Source organism: Metopolophium dirhodum, chromosome 8 (genome assembly GCF_019925205.1).
Source record: "Metopolophium dirhodum isolate CAU chromosome 8, ASM1992520v1, whole genome shotgun sequence".
NCBI classification, from domain to species: Eukaryota; Metazoa; Arthropoda; class Insecta; order Hemiptera; family Aphididae; genus Metopolophium; species Metopolophium dirhodum.
The window spans coordinates 10811888-10824207 of record NC_083567.1 but is presented as its reverse complement, the minus strand read 5'-3'; the positions used below and the strand labels follow the sequence as shown (position 1 = coordinate 10824207).

Below are 12320 nucleotides of genomic sequence, written 5' to 3'. Positions count from 1 at the left end.
TATACCATAGTTAATAATATATTAATTATTATATTACCTACTTAATGTATCTTTTATTGATCGACAGAATTTCACATCATTTTTCTATTTCTTTGTGTCCATAGCAACCATTAATAAACAAAAATTTCTATCGTAAATCTCAAAATTCCTGTTTGAGCACCTCTCAGGAGTGTTTCTCTTCTATATTATGCATGTTATATACATATAAACCTTCCTCTTGAATCACTCTATCAATTAAAAAAACCGCATCACAATTCGTTGCATAGTTTTAATGATCTAAGCATACAGACAGAAAAAGGGACTTTGTTTTATACTATGTTAAGATATGGTAGCCGTCAAGTTGAATTAATGTTATTTGCATATCATCATACTTAAATATTTGTACGTAATAATATAACTACTTGAGAAGTATTCAAGTATCATGTACTATTGTACCCACGAATAATATTTTTAAATTACAACAGAATAACTAAAATCATTATCCTCGATTATTTATTATGTAAGTTCGTCCAAACTTGAGCTTAAAATACCTATAAAAAAACTGTGTTTATATATTTTTTGGTTACAGAATTAACTAATTACGTGGAACTTAATTTTAAATTTGTAATCCTTAGCTATAAAAGTTGAATATTGTATAAATGTATAACAATACTAAATAATTTGTACATTTTCAATTCGATAAATTTCGTCAACATTTGTAATTTAAATGCTTGTAAAAATCTTGCCTATGTGTTTTTAATATTTTTCAATTTTTTTGACCAAACGAATACAATTGTATTGAAATTTAAAGAAAAAAAAACCAATACATTGAGATATTGGTTTTCATGAAATGATTATTACAACTGTAATTGTCGACACGCGTTGAGCAGGAAAGTGCTACTACAACTTAAATATTCGTAATACACTAATACCTATAGTATATATTAATATATAAATAATAAATATTATAATTAATTTAAGTTTTTAGTATTAACATAATTTAACAATATATTGAGTAAAATGTGTACCACTATTGCCTACACACTACGCCGAGTAACACCATATGTTTAAAATATCATAAATATGTCATTATAAGTAATAATTATTTTAAAATTAATAAATTATTAAAGCCAAGAGGAATCAGAAAGACATTGTCTAAATTCCAAGCAATAAAATATAAAAAAATGTTTTGGTACTTTGTACCGAAAACAGTCAAACTGCACGGCCTAAAAAAAGATATTACAAATAGGAGTAGACATTATTTCTAATAAAACATGTTACCATTTTATTTATCGTCCTTTAAAAACCTGCGGTCGTGACTCGTGAGTATGCGGGCATTTGAATACTTTCCATGTATTTTAAACTGATGCTTTTAAATGTAAAACTAAAAAAATGATTGTTTGAGCCTCGTTGTATTTCTGATTTCATTATATTTTCTAGTAAAGTAAATTTTTCTAGTAAATTAAAACCGACATTAATTATTTTCAAATAAAGTTTTAATCGTGTGGTCAGTAAAGTATTATGAATGAAATCTATAATGGGGGACGGAGTTGCCGAGCGGACTAAGGCGTCGGCTGCGACGCAGCCGACCCGAGTTCGATACCTTGGCCGCGGGCGGCATTTTTCTTCGGGCAAGTCACGGTGTCCGGAGAACAAGTGCCGCCATCCTCCCACCCGGGGCACGGCAGAAACCTACGGGTGCCCCATTAGAAATTCTGCCAAAACACAACACACACGTGTACCAACCTACTACCCAATTTAAAAACCTACAGTGCCCTCCCCCACACCCAATGGCCTATGTTGCCGCGGGTTACCCAATAAAAAAAAAAAAAATCTATAATAATATAATGCATTTTGACCAAGAAAATTATTAGAAAAACAAACACTCTTATAACAAGCTACATCAGCGGCAGGAACGTTAAAGAAATGTTATTTAAACAAAATACGAAGGGTCGTCCGAAACTAGTGGTTTTCTCGTTTTTATGAAATCCACAGTTGAAAAAATCAACGCTTTATTCTACGTCAACATGACAACCCACTGATGTAACAGTACCACAGTGGTCGAATGATAAGTAGTTACGAGGGAATGCCATCCCTCGACTACTTAAACAGGAAATCTTCATTCCCTCTGCCTACACACACTTATTTTGTTTAAAATAATATATTCCTCTTAGATTTCGAAAAATTAATTGTTTTTAATATTTTGGAGTTCTTATAAATAATGTTGAAGAATTTTTAAATACAATATTATAGTAATATTATATTATATGAATTATATCACACATATTATTATTATTGTTAAAAATTCACCGTAGAATAGTGTGATTGTGTGAATAGCCAACAGGATCTGTATAAATACACTAAAATTGGTCTAAATATTTGAACAAAAACCTATTGTTAAAAATAATTACAAAAATATTTATGTCCCAACAATAAATACTGTTTGAATAAATAACTACAAAATAACTAAAATTGTTAGAAGAAAAATATTGATTTATGGTTTAAATATCTAACTTTGTCAAAATTTACCCTCAATTGCTTTTTTATTGTTCTTAAATTCTAAAAGAACAACTTATGAGTTATGACTCATTATGAGGAACCTTGTATTCATTTACAAGCGTTTTGCTTAAGCATAGAAACTGTTACTAACATTTAAGTAGATATCGAAAAATTAAAATGCATTATTACTAATAACTTAAAATTTGTCAAATGTAAAAATATTGTGATATTTTCATCATTTAAAAAAAAATGATTAATTCGTCCCAACTCCTCCCCCAAAAAAATAATAATAACAAATAGATCTAATTAAAAATTGAAGCAGTTTTCGCTCCATAATGTGATGATAAACACCAAAATAAATGTAATGGATTCTGACCGGTACAATGCCAAAATAACATTAAACATTTTAAACTTTTCATCAATTGGCTTTTCTACTTAATACTCAATTCAATTTAACTACTGTTATGGAATTTAGCATATTATTATATGAATTGAACAAATAGAAAAAAAGTATCAGAAACTTTATTATGCGATACTCATATTAACACTCATACACAAAAAAGATCCTAATTCCTGACAAGATTAGTCAAAGCTAAGGTAAAGTCAACCGTAGACTTACAGGATTGTAAGAATTATTGAAATCTGCTATCTATATAGAAGTGTCAATACTACCTGAGAATAATCAGTAATTAGATAAACAACATCACTCAAGTGCAGTCCTAAGACTGATAAGAGATATAATACAGACGTCCGAGGCACAACATATTCCAGATGTATTCTTGAATCAATTAACACACAATCTTCTAGTTACAGTTTTTAAAAATTATACTCTACTCTAATAAGAAGTATTAAATAGTAAAAAGTACAAGTCATTTCGTTTGCCAAATTTTCCTAATTTATAATAATATTAAGCATTGACAGATTATTTGTTCTTGGCATGCAAAATTACTAAAAAATGTACAACTGGGTTTAGGGTTGTTTTTCTAAGATTATTAAAATTATTGTTTTTATTGAAATATTGAAAAGCCACTAAACAACTAATAAATTAGAATGAACCCATATAATATTGTGTTATTTTTTTTATTTGATGAGGATAAGTCATAATAATTTACATAACAAAATTTTGCAATGGTAATTTGTTAATAAAAATATGAATTTTCAATCTTATACATTTTATATAAAAAAAATAATGATAAATGTTATGCATGATAATATAATAATTTTATGAGATTAACATTTTCTTATTTCAACAAGTGCATATATACCTGTTCTTCTAAACGGCAACAAATGAAAAACACAAATATTCTAAAATTATAAAATTAAATTAGAGTAAAAAAATAATTTAAAATTTAAATATATTTAGTAGAAAAAAAAAATTATGAATGTAAAAATGTTTTATTTACGCATGATTCTTATAAGCGCAATATAAAAAACATCTCCAGTTGTATGGTTCGTTTTGAACTTTATTCTGTTCTTTTTACTTAAAAATAGATTGTTTAAAAAAGTGTCAAAAAAATTTTGTTTACTACAAAAAATTAATAAAAAAATAATAATAATTAAAAAAAAAATCGAAAACATAAATAAATAACGATAGAATCATGACTTGTCTTGAACATCAACCAACTTGAGTCTCTCTGCCATTTCTTTTTGAGCAGTTTCTTCAGGCACAATCAAGTCGTTGTACTCAATTTCAGAGACACTATGATACCTGAAATAAAAAGAGAAAATTAGACATAGTTTTTATATTTAATTATAATTATTTTGAGTAAAAATGTTAAGACGCCTCACACAAACACATATACATAATATTATGTTGACTATGGTTTTATAAGTGTGTACTACAGCAAATACATTTTATGAAGTTAGCGTTAATATTAGACTATTAGAGTGAATCCTATATAAAATTGTAATTTACATTTTTAAGATAAATTATATTATTAATTGAAAAAATGTATAAGATAAATTAAAATATAAAAAAAACCTAGTTTTATTATTCATTTACTTATACTCATTATTATATTTTGTACTTAATAAAAACATTTTTTGCAACTAAATATAAAATTTAATTGCTGGTTTTTACTTTTGATTGAAAATAATAGTATATAGAAACAAAATAGGAGACCATCAATTACTGTTCATACACATGGGTGAATGATACCGATGTCATGACATGACATGAGGTCATGATGTGAGGACATGTTCAAATGTTATTATTTTTTTTATATATATATTTGTTGATTATCAGGTTGGGAATATAGTTTGGGTACTAGAATAAAGTATCCAATAAAGAGTTTAATGCAGAATATATTTAATTAACTAAATAACTCAAATAAATGTATTAAAAACATAATAACTGTACATACAAAAAATTAGTTTTATTTATAAATTAAGTTGTTTTTTAAATATTAAACACAATAAATAACACATCAACATACCTGGCCGACTTGTACTTTGACCGAATGGCAGATTGTTGGGAATGTGGAGCAGTTTTATAAGTGTGGTTTAAATGTTTAAGAACAGGTATCAGATCATTCAAACTGTAGTTAGTTAATTCAGCCATATTTTCAGGCCAAATAACTTCATAATCTAATATTAATCTAGCTAATGCAACAGCTCCACAGCCAATCATTGAAGGTGTATAAGATAAGTAAGGATCAGCTTCTAGTAAACTCATTTCACCCAAATACTAGAAACAAACAAGTTGTTTTTATTATTATTGAAGTTATTCAGAAATAGGGAAATATAGATTGTACACAAATCAAAACTTACCATTGCTAAGTACATAACTTTCAAAGGAACATTACAATGGACACAAATGTGAGTTAAGAAAATAACAGTTGTGGGATTTGATACATCAAACCCTAAAACTTTCAATATTAACTGTTCCATTTTAAGTACTTGTTTTTTGGTGTAAGTATCGTCAGTTATATAAACAAACTCACTAACATCTGGAGGATAAATTTCTTCATATTTCCTATAAAAAAAAAAATGTATAAACAATAAATATTACAGACATTGCATATTATATAAGAAACAATTAATAACTTACGATGCAACAAACATAGCAGCGGTACCCAACAATTGGAGTTTAGCACGGACGACTGACATTAAACTAAGGAAACGATCAATAAATGACACAGCCAAGTACAGAGTTTCATTTTGTAGCTTGTATTCTTGTGCTACTTCGACCAACCAATCCACTAATATTGCTCTCATACTATATGTCACGTCTGGCTGCCTTCTCATGTATCCAGGTTTAGGACGATGTAATTTCTATAAATCAAAAAGATTTCTGATAAGTAATAATATCAATAAAAACTCAATTACACATCTTCCATTACCTCGACATTCCTGAGATAAAAGTATAACTCGCATGTGTAAGTGTCTACATCACAACTTAACCTGTGTGCAGTCATAGAATGACAAGTACTTTGTATAGACTTATCATTATCAATGGACATAGGTGAGTATACATTGCTTGAATCTGCCGATTCATCAATATCCTTAATGTCTTTATCATCTGTTTTTACTTCATTTTTTACAGATGGTGCAACAATTTGGCTTACATCAGACAATGGTTTTCTTCTCTCTTTCAATAATTCTATCTTGGGTAGAATGGCCTGTTAAACAAATATATTAGAATGTAACAAAAATAATCTTACATTTATAAATTAGGTAATTGTAATATATTATTAGTTATTACCTTTGCTTCACTGATATTAGTTTCATTCTTGAGTAGCAGAGGCTTCTGATTTTCCACATTGTTTTTTGACAAGTTTTCACTAGCAGCAGCTTTTTTATTTACTTGTGGATCTTCATGAATTGTAAATGGCACTGATGATTTATTAGGAAAACCAAATTTATTGGTACCTTGAGGCTAAAATAAAATATTACAATTACTATACTACCATGTATTGTTTTATAACTACAAGAAAATATGTCACCACTATATAAGTACCTAATAATTAATATTTTTGTTGTTATTTAATCACCATTTTTAATTTACTAAAATAACTTACTAAAATATTGTAAAATATTAAATTAATGTATGTAAAAAAACACCTATAAATTATCAGATAGGTATTATAATTGGTACAGTGTACAGAAATAATAGAATATCATTTCATTAGTTATTCTAGGGAAAATACATAGGTATATCCCATATCTTATCAAAAATGTTGCACTTCATTTTTTCTATGCACCAGTCAATACACTTAAATAAATTCACTACAATTATTATTGAAATAAAATTATAATCCCAATTATAACTATTTATAATTATAAAAAGCTCAATGGTAGTAGGTATGTCTGTAACTATTATGAATATCCAATACAATTAGTTACCTAACTGATTCCAACACATAATATAGTGAAAATAAAAAATTATGATATAAATCAAAATAAATTTTTAAAAGAATAAATTTTATTTAGAATTGTATTTGATACTTTAAAACTGAGTAAAATTTATTAAAAATGAACTTCAGTAAGTAGGTAAATTATAAAAATAAATTAGGTAAAATATTTTAAACAATACCTAGGTAGTTTTCATAAAATCCAAAAGACACTATGAAATTTTAAAATCAACTATATTAGGTACCTATATTCATAAAATATCAATAACTGTTAACTTATAATTGTATAGGTAGGTGCTTAGATAGTTTAAATCAAATATTTTATATTGCACCTACCTACCATTACTAATTATTTCTTAAGTTTAATGAGATCAATTACTAACGACACACAAATATAATTATCACCAAATAGGAAATTTTATTTAGATAAGTATAGTTTATGCATAAATGGCTTAAAAATGGAACAGAGTCAAATACCTAATTATCTTATTGCCTAATAAATTAAGAATATTATAGAATAACCATTGAATTTTAATTTAGGTAGATAGAACAGAAGTTATGCTGAATTGTTGAAAAAAAAAAAAAAAAATAGCGCAATCGGCGAAAATGGTCAGTTAAATTGATGAGAAAAATTAATGAAGCCGTTCGATTACTGACTAGGTAGGTAATGATTGCAGTATCAGGTAGATACAAACAATTTCCATCAACCGATTATCATAATACACCTATTAAAAATAAACAAATTTACTGAGGAAATCCCACAGTGGATTTTTCAACAAACCTATTATAAAACAATGCCATGGCTCTGACTTATCACAATGTTAAAAAGACAATAGGTAATCTCGTAGGAAATGGTTTTAAAATAACTTCACCTAAGTAAAAGGCAAAAATACTCTGTCTATATGGGTACACCTTACCCTTCGATCGCTAATCCTGGTAATATTTTATCATCATCGTCAAATCGAAAATACCATTTGTGACGGGAAAAAACGGAATACCATTCATACTCGGCCAGACCGACTACCTACTACTTAACTCAACTTGCCCGACTTTAATAAAATACACACCTTGGATTTCGGCTGCGGTTTTTTGGTGAAAGGTTGTTTGGCGTTCAGCACGCCGAGCACCGATCGCCGTTTGGAGGGCTGCTGGTCCCTCGGCGGCACATTATTCTCCTTGTTGCGCAAAACGTTGTTGGCGTTTTCTTGATCCCGAAAAACCGTAAACTCCATCTTTCGTCGTTCCGTTCGGTCGCCGCGATGTGTAATAACAATGAATAATGATGATATTCGATATAATTATTATTATTATTATTGGGGTCACGGATTTTCACGGCGACGGCGCTGGTCGGTTGTAGTCAGGCTTCGTAAGACGTCATTCGGATTCGGCGAACGATATTCGATAATATAATAATATATTACGTTATGGGTAACAATATTCTCTATCGTGTTAACGGTCGTAAAAAAATATAATAGAAAAAATTCGCGAATTATACTGGCAATTAATGTAAAATTACGACAAACGCACTAATAATCGAGCGGGATTTAATGTGAATAGGAAAAAAAACTTACGTGACAAAATGTTGTGTATTGGTAATAAACGTACTAATAATTACGTAAAAACTGTATGTTATTAATAATTAATAATCGATATTACATCGGTGAGCTCGGAGTTGCTTGAACGGACGACGGGACTAAACGTTGCGCGACCCGACCGCCTGTAAATTATATTGGAAAAGACTCGCGACAAACAATATTTAACAAATGCCGAAATGCTCGCAAATCGTAACCGTTATTTTTTTTTCAAACGACAGGTGCAGCTGTGGTGCTCAACTCGCCGCTAGGCCGAGGCGGCCAGCCGGCGACGACGCGTAACCGGTGCGGTGCTACCGACCTACCGGTTACCGTCGTGTTGGTTACACTGTCAGCATCCTTTTCGTCGATAACGATTAACGAACAATTATTAAAGGTAATATTACGAATTAAGATATACTAAAATATCTTAATTCGTGGGTAATATCGACATGACACGATATACCGATATACGTATTATATTTTGTTACCATGGGTCACATGCTGTGTGCACGGCCGTCGACTTTAGACTATAAGCTTTAGATCTAAATCCGTGATAATATGTAATGATAGGTCTGATCACGATTTAAGGTACTGCATAAACGTTATTCGAGTTTGAAAAACTCGACATTTTCAGACTTTTTTTTAGTTCTGATTTCGAAAAAATAAAAACGACTTTGCACAGTAAAAATGTTCTCCACTTAATAGTGCGAAAATTTGGTTGCTTAGCTTGGATTACAGCCCCAGTGGTTCTCACCCACAAATCAGTTTTTACAATGTTGTACATTTGTAAGACGAAGACAACACAAGCGGGTGTGGGGTGTAGCTTTCTCATAAGCATTATATAGGGTCCTATCGTCTATGCCAAGTAATAAAATGCATGACTGAACAACATATTTTTTTTTAAATTATCCGAATAATCTGTACTACCAAATAATTTTTCGAACTTATTTAAGCTTTTACATTTCCTTATCACTTGTCAATTATTACTATTTTTAATTTTTATAAATCAGTGTATTATAACTATACTTACATTTTTCTTTAATTAAACAATATTAATGGTTAGGAGTTTAGCTCCCAAGCAATTATTTCAAAATGTGTGATTTTGCATGCTTAATTTGGTAAAAATCACTAAAAGTACTACTAGCCACTCAAACTTATGGTCAAAAAACTTAAAAAAGCTGAATTATTAAGAAATCGTGTTTTTCTGTACCTATAAATTGTTTATAAATGTTGGTATTTCTATGTTTAACATTTTGATGAAATCAGAATTTAGTATTTACCTATCGTACTTACTTTTTATGTTATTGTAAGTAGTAAATAAACCACTTAATTAAAAAACAACGATCAAAGAGGCCTGAGAACTATTGGAAATAAAAAAGCATATTTTACGTCGATTTTTTTCTTCTGTGACGGCCTCTTATTAAAACAGTTCAAACTGAATTATAAAGTTATTTCAAACATTTGTAATTTGTATAAATTAATTGTTATTTGGACTTTTTTTGTGTCTCATCTCTTAGTTGCCTAATCGACTTATCGACTTTTTTGAGCAGTAAAAATCCTTCGATTTTTAACCTAAAACCTTTTTGGTATGAAATTGGATCTAGTAGGTATTTAGGGGGGTTAAATGGTTAACAGTAAAATATTCCCAATATTTTTCTTAATAATCAGGAAAAACGGGAATTGTTGGCAAGTAAAATTTTCGTTATACCTTAACCGACTTCTTATTGCACCAATGCACTGAATGTGATTTCAATGTGGTCTTGACTGAGTTTGTAAGTTACTAAATAGGACATAGATATTGGATAATATATCTTATGCAGGCGTATAGCCAATGGGTAGTGTTTTGGGTGTTAAAATCGGCCATATAATCTAAAAATATATTAGACCCCAAGTTAAATTTAAATATTAAATTAAAATACCCCCCTTTAATAAATTCTGACTACGCCTTATCCTTTATTCGACAACGTATTGTATAAATTAATAATATTACTTAAACAATAAATAAAACCAATTAAGGCAGTTTTTCTTCGTCAATCAATTACTTTTATCCCATCTACAAATGTTAAATTTGGTAAGTATTCAATTTCAATAAAATATTCATGAAACGTTTCATATTCTATAATTGTGTCATATTTTGGTATAGCGAGCTGCAGTTGAATGGTTTATTTGAAAATTTAGATTGACTATTAAAAATATCAAATGCATTATTTATTGAACTTTAAATTTATTTATTAATATTATAATATACTCTGATGTGGCTTCTGAATCGTCGAATTCTCCGTTATTATATTATATCTTAAATAACTCAATGCATAAATGCATTAGCAACACTCACTAAAGTGAATTACACTCGCACACTAGGCAATTCGAACGCGCGCGTCCGCGTTTTTAAAACGTCGCAATCATAGACCTATTAACTGGTTTATAAGTCTGGTCTAGTTTATAGGTCAATGGTCGCAATCAATCGCTCAAAATTAAACGCCTGTGCTGCCAAACGAACATTCACACATGAGACATTAACTTATTTTAGATTCTAAGCGGAGCGATGAATGTATTGATTTTATAATCATGTGCGTGTTATTTTTGTTTTTAGAATAACGGACATTTTTAAGCAAACATTTTTGATTTTGGTTTTCGGTGTAACTCTTAAAAATATTACAAACATGACATTTTTACTGAATGTTTATATTAGTAATTCCTATGCACCATAAGTCACAGTGTTCAAGTGTTGGGTAGTAACGTAACGCAAATTATAGGTAGCTATAATTATAACTGTAGGTAGTCTGTAACGCAATTAATTTTTCAGTAACGCATCAGTAATTTCATTACATTTTACTTAAAGTAACGCAATTGTAACAAAATTACTTTTTAAAAATAATTTCTATGAAGTAACGTACTCACGCGTTATTTTCCACGTTATTAAAATAATAGTTTTGAATGTATTACAAAAACGAGTCAATAACAGGATATTCCAGAAAAATTAAAATCAATTATTTTTATTTTCGATTCCGATAATAGTTAACAATATTATTAAACAGGAATGCATTTTATCACTTTATTAGAAGAAAGAAGAGAGTTTGGTTTAAAAATAAAATTTAATTAATATGAATTATGATTTATGAGTTATGACTAATGAGTAGAGCGCGGATTTGTATGCATTTGCATATTTATTCTGGTTGATCGTATGATATGCTAAGTAAGCGCACAATTTGTTTCATGACATGCCGATTTAAAAAATGAAACTTTTAAGCGCATATTTTTGCATATTATGACATTTTTCTATTTTAAAGGCTTATTTTACAATTTTAATAGCATATTTCATCTTTTAGTGCATATTTCGATGTTTTTTTAGACATTTTTTAAATTTATAGTATTATAATATAAGAAAAAATATCATATTTTTATAGTTTCGATTTATATCAAAATAAATTAAAAGGTACCTACTTATACTTTACTTGTACAGTTTTCCAAAATATGACCTTAGATAATAATCCGGGTAATAAAATACATAAGAAGATAAAAATTTGTTTTATGATACATTGTTGATATAAATTGATTCCTATTTTTTTCTTAGATTAAAACTACCTACAAAAAAAAAAAAGTAGATAAGTATTTATAGTAGGGTTGGATAATTTTTTTGCTAATTTTATTATGCACATTTTAATTTCTTGTGCATATTTTAACATTTTAGTGCATATATTTATGCATATTTAGAATTTTTTAGCGCATATTTGGTTGGTTTTTAATGCATATAAATCTGCGCTCTACTAATGAGTAGTGACTATATAGCCATATAGGTGAGATGATTGTACATTTGTACATAATAGGTCTATTATCATTAGGTCTTATATGCGCAAATAAGTGAGGGGCTTTAGGGGCTAAACCCCCAAAAAATGTCCATAGTTCCCCAAACATT

General features: G+C 28.7%; 1 protein-coding gene across 1 annotated transcript; it reads right to left on the bottom strand.

Moving 5' to 3' along the window:
* Positions 1-3542: 3542 nt before the first annotated feature.
* LOC132951066 (cyclin-A2) lies at positions 3543-8649 on the bottom strand. Its single transcript, XM_061022758.1, has 7 exons — positions 7898-8649; positions 6182-6355; positions 5820-6098; positions 5528-5751; positions 5248-5452; positions 4914-5164; positions 3543-4186 (listed from the first exon to the last, which is right to left on the bottom strand). Exons 1-7 carry the CDS (start codon positions 8060-8062, stop codon positions 4075-4077), a joined length of 1410 nt encoding a protein of 469 aa, XP_060878741.1. The 5' UTR covers positions 8063-8649; the 3' UTR covers positions 3543-4074.
* Positions 8650-12320: the final 3671 nt, after the last annotated feature.